General features: G+C 53.6%; 1 protein-coding gene across 2 annotated transcripts; it reads left to right on the top strand.

Annotated features, from left to right (window-relative positions):
* Positions 1–1033: 1033 nt before the first annotated feature.
* On the top strand, positions 1034–19300 carry MMP11 (matrix metallopeptidase 11). 2 transcript variants are annotated; one of them, XM_061370768.1, is made up of 8 exons: positions 1034–1355; positions 9925–10175; positions 11340–11483; positions 12471–12604; positions 15360–15607; positions 15817–16030; positions 17314–17571; positions 18299–19300. In XM_061370768.1, exons 1-8 carry the CDS (start codon positions 1239–1241, stop codon positions 18430–18432), a joined length of 1500 nt encoding a protein of 499 aa, XP_061226752.1. In that variant the 5' UTR covers positions 1034–1238; the 3' UTR covers positions 18433–19300. The 2 variants fall into 2 exon arrangements, with proteins under 2 accessions (XP_061226752.1, XP_061226753.1); XM_061370769.1 differs by lacking the exon at positions 1034–1355 and adding an exon at positions 8405–8547.
* The last annotated feature ends 12 nt before the right edge of the window (positions 19301–19312 follow it).

The raw sequence follows: 19312 nt of genomic DNA, 5'->3' as shown, positions 1-19312 counted from the left end.
AAGACACTAAAGAAAAGAGAGACAAAGGCAGGAAAGCTTTTCTCTCTCGGACCCAGCTGTCTGGCTCAGAGCAAGGCAGGAGGAAAGCAGGATCTGCTGTGCATTCCCACAGCACAGCCGGAATAGCAGGAAAAGGGTAGATTTCACAGTGTGAAGTCTGAGCCCCATGAACACCAGCTCCTTGCTTCTTCCCTCCTTCCCTTTCACTTCTCACAAGTATGGCCTCAGGGATGGACCAAACCCACCGCGCCGGTACAGCAGCACAGCAGCACCTTCCAAGCACAGCCACAACCAGGCTCCTTCTCACATCTGCTTACTGTACCCAGGATTTACATCCTCAGTATGGTTCCCATTAAACCAAACATGAACAACATGATAGGAATAGAGCCTGAGATGTCAGGAAGCCTTACCCACTCCCTGCATGCCAGCCCAGGCAGATGGAGATCAAAGTTTTCTTATTCACATACATTTCTTGAAACAATTTGCAGCTAAACTCAGTCTACTGAAGAGATGCTAACACAGTCCGGGGCTTCACTCATGGAAACAGGAACCAAGAAACCAGATCTGTGCATTGCTGCCTCCATCTCCAGGTGGCTGAGCAGATGGAGGCATCGGCATCTCCAAAATGGGGAGCTGCTCTCTTCCTTCCCTCAGCATACAGCACAGCAAAAGCCTTCTAGGAAATGGTACAAAGGGCTAGACACACGTACATGGCTTCAGCAGGGATGCTCCCCATGGGAACTGAGCAGTCTAAGAGGGTCTAAAAGGTTTGCTTTCAGTCCTGGATACCCCTAAGCAGGAGAGATGAAAGCCACCTTTAAACTGACCCGTTTAAAGCCATCCCAATCCGGACAGAACACACAGGACTGGAAGCATTTAGTTGACTCCAGCCGCTGCTCCCTCATCTGCAGATGCAAAAACACGGCGACGAGGCAAACTCTCACCCCCGGGGGAGCACCGGGACCCGCTCGCACGGAGGCCAGGGGCGGGAGGGGGGTCCCGTTCGTCCCGCCCCGCTCCGCCCAGACGCCGAACGCCGTCGGGGCGGAACGGGGCGGGCCGGGCGGGACCCCCCCTCCCGCGATGCCGCCGTGCCGTGTCCCCCCGGCCCGTAGAGCTACGGCTTGCGGAGAACAAAAGGCAGGAGCGGGAGGAGGCGCGGGGAGGAGGGCAGGCGGCCACGGGGGGGGATAAAAGGCTCAACGGGGAACCCCCCCCCCCCTTTCTCCCTTTACCCCATGTCCGATCCCGCTCCGCCGCCCGGCATGGCCCGTCCGCCGCTGCCCGCCGCCGCGCTGCTGGCCGCCGCTCTGCTGCACTGCGCGCCCGCCGCGCCCGCCCGCCGCCACAAGCCGGTGAGTCGGGATCAGCCGGTGCCTCCTTTCCCCTCCCCATGGTGTTCCCCCTTGTCCCGAGGGCAGTATCTCGCTGGGCGGGGTGAGCCGCCCTCCCTGTACGTACCCAAATGGCCCTAGGGATGCCGGTACGGGCGGGGATGCGCTGCCGGGAATCACGGGTGTCCCTGCCCTGGGGGTGCCACCGCTCCGCGGGCTCCTCTGGGCATGTCCTTCCTGTAGAGCCAGGGAAAAACAGGGGCCGGGACAAGGAGTGTTTACGGGAGGACAAGGGATCCCCCCTTCCGTTAAAGGCAGCGGAGTTTGCAAACAATCCCCCCCCCGCCTGCTGTGCGGGCAGTGCCGAGAAGTTAGGAGGAGACGAGGCTCAAGGGGTGAATCCAGCGCGCAGCAAAAGGGGAGCAGCAGGGCTCTTTCTTCCTGCATGAGCCTGCCAGATCCCAGCACCTGGGATGGAGCTGCGAGCAGCAGGGACTGCTGGAGAGGAGCAGCGAGAGGTTCAGGGGACAAGAAGACAGAGAGCTCCTTGTGCCGGGAATGTGTGTGTGTGTAATTGGGTTATTATATACACGCACTTTGCTGATGTGCTATAAAATAGTGACAGAATAAATGCCCGGTAGCAGCCCAAGGGGGATTAGCTCAGGTTCTGTCGATGGTTTTATTATCAGCTCTGTCATCTGAGTGCTTTCTAACTTGGCTGCTAAATATGCTGTGGGCTGGGACTTGGCACAGGACAGCCTTGGCCCCCAAAGTGCTTGTGTGATTCCAAACGACATGTCACTGCGCTTGGCTCCACTCAGCGCCTGAGGAAGGTGAGACTGAGCTCTCCGGTGGTGGTACACTGCATCCCGGCCACCACACCGCTCTGCAGAGGTCATCCTCATCTGAGTGCAGCCAGAGGTGGGCTGGGAGGGCAGAGCTCCACCTGTGGAAAGCTGGAGACCACCGGTTCCTGCGGGATGTTTGTTGGGCTCGCGGGTGCTTCATGCTCTGCTGTGTGCAAGCTGTGAAGCTGCTGCTCCTGCAGGGACCTGCTCAGCCTCTGCTCCTGGTCTTGCTGCCAGCAAAGACCTGTGTGGGATCCCCAAGGAAGGGAGAGCCAGCCCAGGTTTCACACTGCCTGGACTTGGATCTGGTTCAGCTTTGATGCGCACTGTTCATCTCTTTTCACCAGTGCTCACAGCTGCTGACTGACTGCAGAGGCTGCTGGGGCTCATTCGCCTTGGCCAGTGCCCCTTAAATAGGTGGAATACACCAAACTGCTGAAGAGCAGAGAGTTTACGCAGGGATCCAGGTCTGCTCAGGCTCCTGGTCCACCTAATCCACCACCATACTCCTGAAGAAGGTCCCCCCAGCTGGCAGTCTGCTGCCCAGAGATGGTTTGTTCCTCATCTCAGGCTAGTGCATTGTGAGTACTAATACTTTCCTTTTGGCTGCAGTAACTCCAGGTCATGCTACTTCAGGTATGTTTTGTTCAGGAACACCTTGTGCTGGTGTCTCACCAGCCTTGGGGAGCTCGGGGTTTCAGATCAATGTGTGTCACTCAGTCAGAGATAGTGGCTGTGCTGGTTTGGGATTGGAGGTGCACAGATGATTTCCTAGCCTTTTAAATAGCGGGTCTCTTATCCCGAATAGCTGCCCTTTTGGGTTCCCTGTCTGCTGTCAAGGCTTCTGAAGGTTATTCTGCTGTCTCTGAGGCTAGCATTACAGTGGTTGCTTTCACATATGACATAAATTGACAGCAGTGCGCCCCATTCCTTTCCCAGCTGGGATATGGATGTCAGCACGGAATGGCAGAGGTGAGATTGCTGGGCTGACAGTGCCCTGTACATCTGTTTCTGCCCTCAGCCCTTCTCTACCCTCTCGTGCTAGAGAGCTCTGGCATGCCGTTGCATGTTTACTTTGCTGGCTACTTTGGGTCCACACAAAGAGATGTTTCCCTATGTCTTACAGCAGCTGATTTCCTGTCTGGGCACCTTTTGCTGTTGGGTGATGAATGAGAAAGGAGCTGAGAGGCTGAGCTGGGTAAAGAGACTCACGTTCTTACAGGACAGATAACAGTGACTTCCTCGAGCTGTAGATGGAGTGGTCAAGGACAGGATGCTGCACTGTGTCTGTTCACCTCTCCATACCAAGTCACAGCAGCAGTAACTGAGGGGAGAAAGAATCAAGGGCTAAGATTCATTTTAAAGCCAGGCTACACGGGGCAAGTTGCAGAAGGACCCGTGCTCTTTGTAGCAGACCCTGTGGGTCTCCTTCGTTTTTACATTAATGCCTAAAGAAAGGAGGAGAAAACTGAGAGCAGAATGCAGGCTGTGTCTGGTGTCCACTGTAAAACTTGAGAACAAAAGATCTGCAGTCCTCAGGGCAGTGCACGCGCAGACAACGAATTCCTGCATTGCTTTCAGCTCCCCGGGGAAATCACAGTCAGTCCATTTGCTGGGAAACTCGCTCTCAGTGGAGAAGTGCTGGGCACCCTCCCAGCTGCCAGCGTAATCTCCCAGGGGCCGTATCCTGCAGGTCTTGCCCTGAGCCCAGCAGGTTCCCCCTTGGAATCATGGTGCTGCCTTCACAGCCCCGGAGCTGGGAAGCCTCCTGCCTTGCTCCGGGCTCTGGCAGCTCCCGCAGGAAGGGTTTGATTTGCACTCTGGTTTGGCTATTTAAATACTGCACGAGTGTTGGGGGTAATTTTAGGCATGTTTATCCTTTGCGCTGAGACAAACTCAAGACACATGTAAGCAGTTATTCTCCAGTGGGTTTGTTGTGTTTGTGCTTCTGCATGAAACACACACGCACACCCTGCACTGTGGCAAGGCTTGGGGTGTGCAGCTGGCAAACCTGGGACGGGAGAGAGAAGAGAGCAGGGAGCAGAGAAGCACTTTGGGGAGAATCCCCCCCTCCAGTTCTTTACTTCCTTCCCCCATGTGTATCCTGCCCAGGCACTGTAACCTGGGGGGGCTTAGCAGGGGAAGAGGGCACTTACTCTTTTCCTTGCAGGGACTTTTCCCACCAGAGACACTGTCAGCTTTTTCCTACTAATTCCAGATACTCAGACAGGTAAATGAAGGGTTCCTGGGTATTCTTACAGTAGGGATGTCTCAGCCTGTAATGTGAATGGAAGCACCGCTGAGTTTGCATGTAACTGTCCAGCAAAATAAAAAGCAGAGCACTTCAGAGGTTCACTGAGATTCTGGTGCAGATGAGACCCAAAAGGACAGGCAGGTGACCAGACCTCCTCCTCTTAGTGGGAACTGGGCAGGAGAGATCTGTCACCCTCTGTGAAAATAGCAGAGGGGGAAAACCCTGCAGACATCTCCAGTAGACTGAGCAGGGGAACAGTGCTTGTCGTGTGGTTTGGAGATCCCAGCCTGCCTATCTGAGCAGCACACACTCCCTAAGGGTAGAACACCTCCCCATAGCTCTGGAGAGGGCTGCACTGTGCCAGGAGGCTGTACACAGTGAGACATGTCCTGGCTGCTGTCCTTGGGCAGTGATAGCTTGTTGCTCACCTTAGCTTGGATGTAATTGCACAGTAGACGAAACATCTCAGCCCTCTTCCTCCCGTGCCTGGAGTGTGCCACATCCTACAGCGGTTTCCTGGTTTCAAGGGGACTTCTAGGTCATGAGATTAAGGGCTCTTGAGACCTTTTGCTCTCCTGGCATCCTGGGGCTTGTTTGCTTTGTAAGTACTCCTGTTTCTGGCAAACTGTTGCTTGGGTGACACCAGCAGCTTGGCTGTGGTGTTGTTGATGGAGTACACTCACAAACTGTCACGTAATTAAAGTGTCTGATAATAAAAATAGTCCTGCAGTGTTTATTCATTTGCTTTCTCTTGTTACACCAGAGCCTAGGTCTTCTCATTCTGTCTGTGGGCATAAACATTTGCAGTCCATTATGTTTCATGTTCTGTGTTGCTTAGGAAAAATAAACATTTTCCTTTTTTCGTTGCCAACAACAACTACCACCAAATAATCCGGAAACAAACTGTCAGGCCCCAGGAGGTAGTGCTTGATGGTGCCACGGAGTATGGGAAGCAAGCAGAGGGGAACCTCCAACTGTGTATGCATGGCCAGGCGCTGCAGCACCTCCTCTTTGGCCTCGTTTAGCCTAAGCTTGGCCTCAGCCTTTGCGTCCTCCATGCCTCTGTCTGCATGAGACTGCAGCCCAGCATGAAGGAGCCGGTCCTGTAGCAGAAGGGTAAGCAAAGGATTCATAGTTAGAGGGGTTGGGAGACTCTGCCTTGTTCTGGGGGAGGCAGGATCAATAGACCTGCTGGCTTTGCCTCAGCTTTGTTTCCACCAAGTTTCCATTGTTGCCACTAACAGTGCCCTGACCAGCAACACACTTAGCTCAGGGTCAGACCAGACCACAAACATCATCTGTTTCTTGCCATGAGATTTCATCTGCAGCATTAGCACCTTCTGGGGCCAGTCTGCTTCTGGGACACAACCTGTTTAGAGTGGAGCTGGCTCCAGTTTTACCACTAACCATCAGCTATAGCTGCACTTTCAAAGCCACCCGCTGCAAATCCATGCTGGGCTGAGAGGCAGGCTGGCCACAAATCTGGCCGTGGTACTCTGTGCATCAGGACAAGCGACAGTGTTGATCTCGGGCAGCAACATTGCTGCAGCTTGTTAATGTGGTGTAGAGCCCCTGGGGGGCACAGCACCCCGTCAGTGGACAGAAATGGGGTGAGAGAGCTATCTTACCTGAGAACTGCAGGAGAAAACATCTCTGCTCTCTTTCCCTGTGGGTTGAACCAAGGGCAGGAGTGCTCTGAGGTGCAGGTTCAGAGGTAGGAGGAGGATAATGCTACTAGCCAAAGAGACAGCAAATATCAGCGCCTTGACAAACACTGGGTAACAGAGGAAGAAAGTGGGGAGAAATGGAAAAGTAGCAGCAGAGGGACAGGGAGATGGGGAGAAAACCCATGAGATCATCCCCTAGCAGAAGAGGAAACAGCCCCCAGTGACAGGGGAAGTATCCAAGACTGATGTGATTCTTGTCGTAACTTGTCCAGTCACTCCTGTCTGATGGGGAGAGGGGCTCTCCTTTCATGTCTGTGCTGCAGAAGCAGGCAGGAGCTCGGATAATTAGGTACACAACAGAGGAGACAAGTTTAAGTTCAGGGCAGGCAGCTGGGGATGGACCCAGGCAGACAAGAGCAATGGGTTTGTCAGTACCAGGCCCTAGCCTCACTCTTGGGGTTATTCTCCACTGTAGCTATGGAGCTGTAGCTGCTTCTCTTCCTGGGAGGCTCTGGAGGGCAAATGCTGCCCAGCACAATGAGGTTAAAGATGATCCTGGCTCCTCAGGGTGGCTGGGACACTTCCTGGGAAGCTTGGCTGGTGTTCATCTGTCCTCAGCAGACCAGAAGTGATGGCTGCTTGTATCGCAGCACTTGAGGTCTGATAAAGCTGCGAGGAACTGAGTGGGCAGCCTGTACCTCTGCTGTGGTTTCTGCTTTTCCATGGGATCTGTCCTTTCCCTCCTGTTCTCTCTTAGCTTTTTGGTCACAAGGCTGAGGAAGAGGCACTTCTTTTGTGAGGAGCTGTGGCCAGCCTGCAGCATGGCCCTCTTTTTGTATAGCTTTGCTCCTCTGCTGTCCTTGCTGCCCTTGAGCCTTGGTTTCAGGCAGCCGCTCTGCACTCATGTTGTGCAGACATTTTACTGCTCAGTCTCTATTGCAAAGCCCTGGCCTCTTCCTTTGGCTAAAATCTGGCTGTTCCATGCACAGCAGCCACCCCAGCTGTGGGTTATACTGGGAAGGGCAGTGTGTCTGCACACACTGGCTAGAGGCTCCGATCCAGCTCTGCACTCAGCTGGTCTGAATGCCTGTGACTTGGGATGCAGGGATTCTCCTTTGCTTTTGTCTTCAGTAATCCTTTCCTCTCTGGTGGTGGGGTGGGAGGAGTGAGGATGCCCTGATAGTTACCCAGCAGCCAGTGCCCTCCTCATCCTCTCTACACAGGCCTGTACGAGCTCTAGCAGCAGCACAGCCCTAAGCAAACCCCTAAGCATACAGCTGGGACATTATCCCACAGCTTGGGAGAACAAAGCAGGACCTGCCCAGGAGAGGGTGGGTTCAGCACTGGGTGGGAAGGATGCAACCTTAACTGAGAGGACGTTATCTAAGCCTTGGGAAGTGCCTGCAGCGAGGTGTGTCCAGCCAAGGAGACCAAAATCTCCAGCCTGATGCGTCTCCTGAGCATTGTTTGGCAAGTGGTTTCTGCCTGTCACATTTCCCCTTGCTGGCTGTGCCTGCAGTGGCATTTTCCAGCCCTTTCCTGCCATGGTGCTAATGTTGGTGCAGTGACGACAAGGAGAAACTCACTGTTTGTCTAGGGGCACAAGGGGCACAGCGAGCACACAGGGCAGCAGGGCAGGTCTTGCCTCCTGCCTCCACCCACAGCCATTCAGAGGACCACAGTGTGACCCCTCAGGGATGGATCTTGGCAAGGGCAGCCAGGCAGGAGCAGGGAGGGTCCTGCTTAAGGCAATGTGGGGTTTGGTTGGCTGGAAGCTGGGATTAATGCCAGTGGCCTTGAACTAACCAAAGAAGAGAAAGAAAACCTACCTCTGTCTGCCTCTGAACGTGGGATGCCTCAGGGTGAGGAGACAGGCAGCTCCTCTCTGTGCTCTGGCTGGGAGGGCAGTGATAATCTCCAGTTTATGCCAGTGCCCCCAGCCAATAAGGCAACAACTGACCTTCCTGGGAGACCAAAGGGATGTGCTTACCATAGCCAAGACAAAAAAACAGGACTAAGACCATCGGGGTCAGCTCAGCTGGCTCACCTACCTGGGCAACTCTTGAGCGTTTCCCAGTGATCTAGGTTCCACAGTGAGAGCTCTCCCCAGAGTCCATCTCCACTCTCCCCATGTGCTTCTGAGCAGCTGTCCTGCACTTCCTGCTCCTGGGAAGTGAGACACATTCATTACCCTGTGTCCTCTAGTGACAGGACCTGCCTCTGGTGCATGTAGGAGCAAGGAGCCAAGTGGCCCTCCAGGCTGGGCTTTGGTGACACAGCTGCCATTATGTGCTTGGCAGAGGGTCTCATCAGGGCTGGAAGCAGCGTGTTGGCCAGGACATGGACGTTATCAGCCTCTCCTGCTAGCTGTACTTTGCAGGCAGTAGCTGCCAGCCCAGGCAGGGCGCCAGGTGACTCTTAGAGAGTTCCCCTTAGAGAGACAGGTACCTTGGAGCTGCCTGGGCTCCAGCCTTCAGCAGTTGCAGACTCCCTTGGGACAGGCTCATATTCCCTCCTTCCACTAAAGCACTGGATGGATTCTCAGTGCTGGTGGCTTGGGTAGGCTTTGCTGTTCAGGATGTAAAATGGGTTTCTCCTTTTCACGTGTTGATGGTGTGGTTCCTGCACTGTGTGGAAGTGCACTGGGACACCAGGATTGTGTCAATGGTTTCTAAGGCAAAGGCTCGCAGCCTGCAGGCTGGGGTGGTGACAGACACACAAAGAGCCTAAACTGACACATGGACACCTAAACTGCACCTTACGTGACCTCCCTGGCTCCTCTGCCCATCTGTGTGCATTGCTCAGAGGCACGGGGCCACTGCAGAGCTGGGAGCTCGGCAGCGGAATTAATGCCAAGGGCTTCACACTTAATTCCAGCCCGCATGAATGGGCTCATTGTGGAGAACAGAGTGGTGGCAGCACGTGGATTACACGGCATCATGGCAGCTCTGGCATCATGCCATCCTGACCTTTGTGTCCCCTGCAAGGCAGCCTGGAGACCTGGCCAGGGAGAAGCTCTTTGCAGGGGAAGGAAAGGGACCCCTAAACCCCAGGTCCTCACCCTGGAGCCCTGTGGGATGGAGCCTGCCTGTCTGTTGTATCACTGCTGCGTCTCAGCTCTTCCTGCTGCTCAAACACCTTTAAATTTGCTTGCACAGAATAGGGGAAAAAAAAGGTCTGCATTTGGACCTCTGGCTTGGTCAGCACAGTGAGACAGGGAGCAAGCACCTCTCACCCCACATGCCTTACTGCAGGTTGGGGACACTTGGGTCATGTTTCCTGTTGGCCCCATAGTCCTGCTGTCAGGTGGGGAAGCAGCAGGAGTCAGCTAATCACCATAAGTCAATGTTGCCAAGAGGAGCTGTGCTTTTCCAGCTAATCCAGGGGATCCTGTCCCCAAGCAGAGTCGTGGGTCACCTCTACTCGTGTCAGGAGGGAATAAAGGTTGTGTGGTAAAGGGATGGAATTTACTCCCTAGTGATTCGTTTCATTCTTGAAGGATCTGGTTCTCATCCACAGCTTGGAAAAGCATTTCCTGCCAGCCAGCTGCCAAGGAAAAGTGGACCAAAAATAGCCCAGTGCTTAGGGGGTGCCATGGCATGACACAACCCAGTGCCTCCCAGGTGTGATCTGGCTTGGAGCAGCACGGCCCAGAGAATGGAGGATGCCTGTGGGGAGCAGTTGGTGCCCCAGTAGCAGGGGAATAGCCTCAGGCAGGGGTGGAACTCACCACTGCAGGACTGCTGTGGGTGGGCATTCACCACTGCATCAGGACACCTTTTCCCAGTCACTGAAGTTGTGGCTTTGCTTTCTCCTTTCAGGATGTGTCCCGAAAGCATCACACCTGGAAGGAGCAGAGTCCTTGGCTGTCTTCCTTGGTGAACACCGTGGGGACCGGTGTGCCTATGAAGGGCTTCCCTGTGAATGCAGACGAGCCAGCGGTGCGCTGGAACCCTCCCCGGTGCGGCGTTCCAGACCTCCCGGTGCTGCCGGATGGACAGAACGGGCGGAACCGGCAGAAGCGATTTGTCCTCTCCGGTGGGCGCTGGGACAAGACCGATCTCACCTACAAGTAAGAGAGTTCCAAGCTGGGAGCCAGGCTGGTTTGCTTCTCCCTCCCCAGACCTCTCAGTCTGATGGCCCCAGGAGTGTGGCATGCTTTGATGTGACCAGGGGGCAGCCAGGGAACAGGGGGGCCGCACACTGTACCACCAGCAGCATCGCACCCAGCACCTCCACATCCCCTCTTGCACACGCTGCCATAAACACAGCTGCCCACCCACCCCTCACATTCTGCATCACCCCTCAGTCAGTCCCTTGTGCATCAACACCCCTGTGCATTCCCTTCCCTACATCAAACCAAGCCGAGCCTCCACCACCCAGCCTTCTCCCACTGTGCCTTTGCCCCTACAGCCACCCCACCGTGGGCTCACCTCACAGTTTATTTTACAAAGGCCTTTTTATTCAGCTGTTAGTGATGTTCCCATAAACACAACTTCAGTGTGAAGTTTTGCCCCCATCACCTGACACATGCTCAATTGCAGGTTTGCTCAACAGGTTCGTAGGAGTGTTGTGCTGCCTCCCCAGTTGCCCGCATGGGCATGAGCAGAGAAGTGAGCACACTCGTGTGGACCTTGACAGCATGTAATCCATCTTTGGTTTAACTGAGTGCAGGAGACAGTTCCTTATGGTATTAGGGGTCTGTAGGTAACAGAAAGGTGTCTGGGTTTTTTTGGTCAACTGTACTAAAGAAAGAACCACAGCAGAGACTAACAATCCCCAACAGCCTTAATGGAAGGGAAGGAAAGCTCCCTCTGTGGCACACCTTACAGTCTGCTTATGGTATAGGAGGGGAGAGGATGCAGCAACTGCTCTGAGTGAGCCCAGTTTCCAGGGACATAAATGCAGAGATTGAGGAGTAGAGATCACATCACAGCACTTGCAGGCACCTCTGTGGGGTGAACTCGGGGGACAGACCTGGAAAATGCTGCAGCACTTCAGCAAAACACGGCTCTGAAAGCTCTCCAGGGAGCTCACCTCCGGCCCACCAGCCAGAGGGTTTCAACACTGACAGGATTTGTCTGTTGCACATGAATGGGGTGCTGGAGCAGTGCTCGTATGGATTGGAGGTGTTCTGGTGCTGAAACAGAGCGGCACTGATCCTGTGTCTTCATGACAGCAGTGTGCATGGGACAGCACATGATGCTCTCGTCATCCAGTGTCTGCTGCCTTTCAGAATCATCAGGTTCCCGTGGCAACTTGTGAAGTCTAAAGTGAGAAGGACCATTGAGGAAGCTTTAAAAGTGTGGAGTGACGTGACACCACTGACCTTCACAGAGGTGCAGGAGGGACGGGCCGACATCGTCATCGATTTCACAAGGTGAGCGTGGTGGGCAGCAGCACCCTCCTCACACACAGAGAAGACCCCAAGGCTCTAACCAGAGCAGAGGGCCAGCAGCACACAACTTGAGCTCATGTTTCTGCTTTCAGTTACTGGGATCATTTTGGGTTTGGTACTTGTTGTCAGCTGTGGCTGCTAGGTGTAAGGGCAGCTGTCCCATGCTGGCTGTTCACAGCACCGTTACTGATTGCTCATTAATGTTCCTGGTGCATTCATATTTCTCTGCCCACAGGCTGTTTTCTTAAGTGTTTGACTTTCCATCTTCGGATCCTCCATCCTGTCCCTTGATGGAAGGACGTAACTGTCTGCCCAAAGACAAATATAGTTGCTTGGTTAAATGGATCTTGGCTCCTGGCCTGAAAGTCACTTTTGGCAAAATACGCATGGGGGCAAAGACTTCCCTCTGCTGCGTGTTTTCACAGAGCTAATAAAGGCAGTGGAGACGGTCCAAGCAGTGATGGGGTTTGCATACTGTGTCTTTGCCTGTGCCTCCCTCAGCTCTCTAAAGTAGCTGCATCTCTCACAGGTTTCCTTCATTAGTCAAGAGAAGGTTTGGCTTGAGTGAGGACCTGAGGATTTGGCTGGGTTTGCTGCCAGCTGCCCCTCTGCATCCCCCCACCACTCCGTTGTGTCAATCTTAGGTTGAGCAGCCACCTTCTTAATTCTTTAGGCTCTACAGTCAGCTTTGGGCTGGAAGCTGAACAGCGGGAGGATGAAACATCCCTGAGAAAACAGATGAACTCCCCAGGGATTGGTGTGACTAAGCTCAGCTTCCTCAGTGCCCAGAACTGGCTCTGTGGCAATCAGAACGGCTCTGAGCAGTTGATCTGGACTTGTGGGGTGAACTTGGGTTGGGAGTAAGAGCTGCTGTCCCTTCACAGTGGCTCCCCCCACCTTTGGCCGTACAATGCTGTTCACTGCAGGTACATGGCTGTTTGTCTGAGGTGCAATGTGCCTTCCCTCCAGGTACTGGCATGGAGACAACCTGCCTTTTGACGGGCCCGGAGGGATCCTGGCACACGCATTCTTCCCCAAGACACACCGGGAGGGAGATGTCCATTTTGACTATGATGAGACCTGGACGATTGGGAACAACCTGGGTATGGTACTGTTTCAGGGGGAGCTGTGGATGGTCCAGGATGCTTAACAGTGCACTTGGAAATGATTCCATTATGGTGTGAGCAGGGACCCTGTAAAACTGAGAGGCAACAACCATTTTTGTGGCATGCAGTGTTGTCTCCCACCACTTACAAGCATAACGTTAGTATTGAGGCCTTTCCTTGTCGTTTTTCAGCCACAGCAATGCCTGTGTCCAGCACCAGGACCTTCCTGGTGGGCTCCTCCTGTTCTCTGAGGGGGGAACAAGGGAGATGACTCCTCTGCCACTGAGGATTGCACCCAGCATTGGCAGGAGCCATTAGAAATAAAGTAGGGCAAGGATGAAGGAAACTGGGGCTCAAGCATGGGGTGACACAGTTGTCTTCCAAAGGACAGTTTCAGCCCCAGTCCCTGCATGCACTGTTCACCATCTGCCCTTCAAACAAGTCCATAAAGGGAAACTGCCCAGGCTCCACCTCTGTGTCCCCGTGGCCTGGGAATGCTCTGACCATAAACAACACCACATCGAGTCAAGACTCTTTTAGCTTTTTCCTTTTGCTAATAATAGCTCCAGCTGGTAGCTCTGTGTGGGGCACTCAGGCTCTGGTGTCACAGTATCTCATGAGATACTGCAGCGCCGCCTGGGACCACCTGGATCAGTGCCCAAAGCATCAGTTTCTGCAAGACCCAGCAACATTAACACAGGTCAGGCCCTCCTCCTCCTTCCCAGTTTATCTGCAGGGGCAAAAACCAATCACAAAGCCCACGTTAACCCCCTGCCTCGCTCTCCAGTTTCCCAAACGTTTTGCCCATGTTGATGTTGAGGGCTCAGATGGGCTTCCCAGAAGCTGATGTCCTTGTTGGCTGTACACCAACTTGACTCTGCATGGGGCAGAGGACCCTGCCCATGCTGACCCCAAAAGAACCACAGAGCACTAGACCTCTCTGCAGAAGCATTTCTGCTCCTGAGGAAGGGTGGGCTCTGCCTTCTCTCACCTTCTGTTGGGGCTGCCTGTGTGGTTGAAGAATGTCCTACATTCTCCCATAAGACAGTGTTGGAGGCAAACCAGGAACTGAGAATGGATGCAGTTCCCATCAGAATCCAGCCTTATTCCATAGCCTTTCCCCCCCACTACATCTTCCATAAATAAATGTTGTAAAAGCTCTTTGCAGCTAATTGCCATTTAATATGCTGAAAAGAGCTTTACAGTATAAACATGGATAAATCCTTGGCTTAGTTCTGAGTGAGAAGGGGAAATTCTTAGCCTCATTTTACAGATAGGAAACCAGAAGTACAAGGAGGTCTGAGATGTCCTCTCTGGGGAGCCCTGGGGTCACCCCAGAGCTGAGCAGGACACGGGACTCCACAGAGAGGACCTGTGAGGGACACAGGGATGCTCCCAACACGGCTCCTTCAGGCGTGCTCTTGTTCACCTTCCTCTGACAATCTGAGAACAGCACCGCTGATCTGCCAACGCTGGAAAGCATCAAGTGAGGAGCCTGCCAAGCTAAACACAGTGTCTGAGAGTTTGTAATAAATCTCTGACACAGAAATCCCGCTTTCTCAGCTGACCTACATGTGTCGATTCAATTGGGTCAGTGCTGTGCAGATTCAGCAGTTCAATATAAAGCTGAACAACGACAGGGGCTCACCTTCCCCTCCACCCTTCCCAGGCGTTCCTCCCAGCAGCATCGCCCCTGCCCCATCCCATCCCATCCTGTCCTGGTGCTGAGAAGTGACCTGCTCCCGTGGAGCCAGTGGGGAAATCCTGCTTGGAGCAGTGAGGCTGCCTGACTCACATCCCTGCCTTTCCTATCACTTGGGCTGCAGCTTGGAGGATTTCTGGCTGGATGAGAGTGAACGAATAAGCTGGGACTTGTCAGAAAAAAAAAGGCTCTGCTCGCAGGCTGTGCTGCTTAATACGCCTGTCTTCGAGCTTCCCCTGAAATCTATCAACTTCAAAAAGGATCCATTAGGAGCTAAACACCACCTGCCAAATGACACATTTTTTCACACTGAAATCCACTTCCCCACCTCCCCCTCCTTTTCTAGATGCCCCAAGGTCATGTATTCCTAAACACGGTCTCCCGTAAATCTACTTCAGTCTGGTGAAGAAGGCCCAGGCCTTGACACGGGATGATTTTGTATGGATTTATTTCTAAACGTCACCTCGACACAGTCCAGTCCACCCACAAGCAATAAATGAGCTCCCTCTGTCTGTGACAACAGCCATTAGCAAGTTCTAATCCCAGGGGGTTCAGTGGACGTGACCTAAATGGGGCCTGATGCACTCCAGCTGTAGACAACAACTGCTGGGTGGACAAAACCCAACCTTGCCACCCCCACCTATGTTTATGAGTCAGACTTCCTTCTCTGTGCAAATCTCTCCTTTCCAAAAGTGCACGGAGCATTCCTTTCTTCCTGGTAGCCGGAGAGGTGCAGAGCCCCTGGCGACAGAATTGCAAATTACCGACATGCCCAGGCTGATACCTGAGTGTATGAATTCACTCAGGTGCTCCCGAAACAGTGGATCCATTAATTATGCCCTTTTACTCCTTAGAAAAACACAAACATGGTGCAGAGCTACACAGGGGAAGTGCAGGAACAACAACCTGGGAGCACTGTAGTGAGGCAGATTTCTCTTTCCTTGTGTTAGACTCCTACAGCAATCGCTGCTGGTTGGTAGAAGCGAACCTGGGGGGCATTTGTCCCACATACAAGCAGACAAAAGCATCTCCCATCTTTTCCCTTTGCAGGCACTGACCTCCTGCAAGTGGCTGCTCATGAGTTTGGCCATGTCCTGGGCCTGCAGCACACGGCTGTCTCCAAGTCACTCATGTCTCCTTTCTACATCTTCCGCTACCCGCTGAGCCTGAGTGAGGATGACAAGCAAGGTATCCAGTACCTCTACGGGAAACCCAAACTGCATCCTGCCCCAACCCCAACTGAGCCAGCAGAGCTGCCCCAGGCAGGCCTTGAAACCAATGAGATCACCAACGTGGAGGTGAGCAAGTAGCTTGTGTGTCCTCCTTTAACTCCACAGCTGGGGCTGTCCTCACCAAGAGGCCAGCAGCAGGCTTACATGTGGTTTGGTGTCTGTCTTCCACCTTGAGCCCAGGTCCGGACTCCATGCTGGCACTGCCAGCCAGGCTGGGGTGTTGGAACCAGATGAGCTCAAGGTCCTTTCTAACCCTTACTATTCTGCTTTGGCAGGCGGTGCAGCCCGATGCCTGTGACACAGCTTTCGACGCCGTATCTACCATCCGAGGGGAGCTCTTCTTCTTCAAGTCCCGCTACGTGTGGCGGCTTCGAGCAGGAAAGCTGCAGGATGGCTACCCAGCTCTGGCCTCCCGGCACTGGCAGGGCATCCCCAGCTCTGTCGATGCCACCTTTGAGGACCCTCTGGGCAATATCTGGTTTTTTCAAGGTAAGAGCTGGACTGGGATCAGACAGCTAGAAATGCATCTCCTTTACTTAGGGGTATTCAGGACCCAACAAGTTCCTGGGAGGATAAACCTGGCCATCCTCAGCAATCCAGTGATCCCTCCTGTTTGTTTCCTTCTCTGTTTAGGTTAAACTTCTTAGCAGATACTGTCACTTTTACGCACAGTCACAATATCTCATTCTTCTTCTTTGGAACACAAACATTTATTTTGAGGCTTTGCCCTGGCAATACTGCTGGCAGAGCATCTTCCCAGCTGTCCTGGTAATCAGTGCCAGAAGAGAACCTCAGACAGCTTCACCGGTTGTGAAACTCCTGTGCCTGTGCCCCAAGGCCCTGCATCTTTTCTGCTCCTCAGAGATGAGCATGTGGAGCTTCTTTAGTGCCCCAAGACCGAATGAGCCTACGTGGAGCCTGTGTGCAGAACCAGACAACCTCTGGCTATCACAGGGATTAAAAACCCATGGTGAGGGTAAACCTCCTCCTGGCCATCTCTGGAGTTCAAGGCCAACAACAAACCCCATTAAAGAAAACAGCTCCACTGTTTTCCTTAATGCTCTTTCCAAGTGTAAATTGAATAGCAAGGATGCAGAATGAGGAAGGTACCCAGGTGCCCTGGGTGTGCCCACCCCGTCTGTCCTCCATGAGCACATTATGGGGCTCTGCAGGCAGTGCTCCTGCATAAAGAGGTCACTTAGCACCTGACCTGCACACAAGGACTTACAGTGCTAAAATTGGCAGGCTCCTACCAAGAGTTAAAATAAGGGGAAAGTATCACATGCCATAGACTAATTACAGAGATTCCTATTTTAATCTAACCTGGAAATAGGCTTCTAGTCTCTATGTCAGCTTGGCAATTACTACTTGGTTTCTGTAGCTTGCTCCTCTACAGCCGCATGCCCCCTCTATGCCTGTGCATGCCCACATATGTTCTCCAAGCATGGAGTTTGCAGGGTGGTTGCTGGTCCCTCCAGCCAAGTCTTTCCTTATAACTTCCACAGATAGAGAAAAGACAGCTGCTAAAATGGTCCTGCTCATCCCACCACTGACAGCCTTGGGGTTGGACTGAGGTGGGAAGTCAACTCCCTGCACTGACAGCACCCATCAGTGACAGTGTCCATGACACCAGTGGGGTTTTTGCCTCTTAGGCACAGCTTCCCCTGAGAACTGTGACAAGGCACCAGCTCCAGTTGTCCAGTTCACTGACAAATTACCAGGTACAAAAAGAGCTTCTGACCCTTTGTCTCCCTTTTCTGTCCCCTCACCAGATTCTCAGTACTGGATATATGATGGTGAGAGACGGGTATCTGGTCCCACCCCAATTGTGGAGCTGGGCCTCCCTGCATCCCCTGTGCAGGCAGCTCTGGTGTGGGGGGCTGAGAAGAACAAGATCTACATCTTCGGTGGAGGCAACTACTGGCGCTTCCACCCTCACACGCGCCAGGTGGACAACATCTACCCTCGGACCATGGCTGACTGGCGTGGTGTCCCTCAGGAGATCGACGCAGCTTTTCAGGATGAGTTTGGTCAGTGCAGGGACATGGCCTGCTCTGGGGGGTTATCATTCTTAATGGCAACATTCAACAGTTAAGTGTCTGATAGAGAGAATTCAAACTTTGACAAAGAAATAGTCACAGAGTCCTACCCAGATGTTACAGCTCCTGACAAAAGAAAGTGGTGAGAGGACAGCAGAGATGCTCCACTCCAGCCTCAGTAGCTGTCCTGAATGAATAGGCTCCTTTTGGTATTGCCTAGTTCTCCCAAACATGTCCCATGCTGAGTGAAGACAGTATGTCAGTGCTGCGGAAACACTGGGGACAGGCAGGGTGCTTGGGATGACAGGGGCAGTGATTGCCTCTTTCCTCAAAAAGGATGTGGTGGAACAGCTACCCACTGCTTCCAGAGCCTAAATCCCAGGGCTAGTTCCCTGCAGTAACAGATGCAGCAGGTCTTCCCAAACTCCCTGTCATTGGCCCTGTTCAGATCCTAGACACCCTCTACTCACTCAGGACCACGTCACCACGTGGGTACCAGGAATACAAACTAAAATCTACCCTGTTTATTCTCCTGTCAAAACTAAAGCAGTGTGAAAGAACAGTGTACACCACAAGCCTGGGTTCAGGTGCGATGAATCTAGCAGCATCTCCTGCCTCTTCCAGGCTCTGTTTTGGGACTGCACATGCTGCAGTGTCAGCTAGGGAAGAGCTCTGTGCCATGCAGACCCTGTCTAACTCTTCCTCTCCCCCCCAACAGGTTTTGCCTATTTCCTGAGAGGCCGAGACTACTGGAAGTTCGATCCAGTGCAGGTGAAGGTGCTGGAGGGTTACCCACGCCAGATCAGCCAGGACTTCTTCAGCTGTGTGCCTTCCTCCAACTCCTTCAGATGAGGGGGATGCCTGTCCTCCACGCTCCCCTTTCATCACCCTTACACCAGCAGTCACAAAGAGGGTTCCCTCTGCCATTACTGACTTCCTGCCAGGCACAGCATCTGAAAAAACAGGTCTCTGTCACAAGTGACAACGTTTGCGCCTCTCCAGTTCCAGCAGCCCCAGCTTCAGTTGCTATCAATGTAAAAGCATTTGCCATGTTATTTGCAGGCAAGAGCAGCCACTAAATCCTTAATGTGGCCATGCTCTTCTAGCAATAGCATCCCAAAAGTCATCAAGCCAGCCTGGAACAGGATTACACCCTCCTAAGTAACCTGGACCCCACCCTGTAGAACTGATCGGTCGGCATTTCCTATGGTTACACAGCTCACAGCAGCAGCCCTTTGCTGCTTCAGACACGGGCCGGGAGGGAGGAGGGCTTCCACCGATGCGCTCCCTCGGCAGCAGGCGGGGACCTTGAACGGACACTGACTGTACCTGCGGAGGAGCGCGGACGTGCGGCTGCTGCCAGGGTCACTTCACCGGGACTGCAGCGGTGACCGACAGACCCCGCCGCAGCCCTGCTCCTGGGTTTGTGTTGTATGACTAGTACGCGTTAGGGTTTTATACGGATTTGTATATAGACAAGGGCCCCCCTTCCTTCCACGGTGCTGGGTGCCAGTGCTGGACACTGCCCCGTTGCTCCCCGTGCTAGTACGGAGCTCGGGTCCCCATCCCGGGTTGCTCACACGCCGCTGGTCCCGGTCCGCGCGGGGCTGACACCGCACACCCCTCTTTGCTACATGACCTTGTGCCAAAACCCCAGTGGCGCTGCGGCCGGTTTCTCCCCTTCCACCGCACCCGTGCCCCTCTCCATCCCCGCCCGGGGGGACCGGCTGGG

The sequence above is a fragment of the Neopsephotus bourkii genome, unplaced genomic scaffold (genome assembly GCF_033783945.1).
Source record: "Neopsephotus bourkii isolate Nb327-2 ecotype Australia unplaced genomic scaffold, CSIRO-AGI_Nbou_v1 NB_1542, whole genome shotgun sequence".
In the NCBI taxonomy this organism is placed as follows: domain Eukaryota; kingdom Metazoa; phylum Chordata; class Aves; order Psittaciformes; family Psittacidae; genus Neopsephotus; species Neopsephotus bourkii.
Note: the sequence above shows the minus strand (reverse complement) of the source record. Positions and strands in the feature narration are given on the sequence as shown.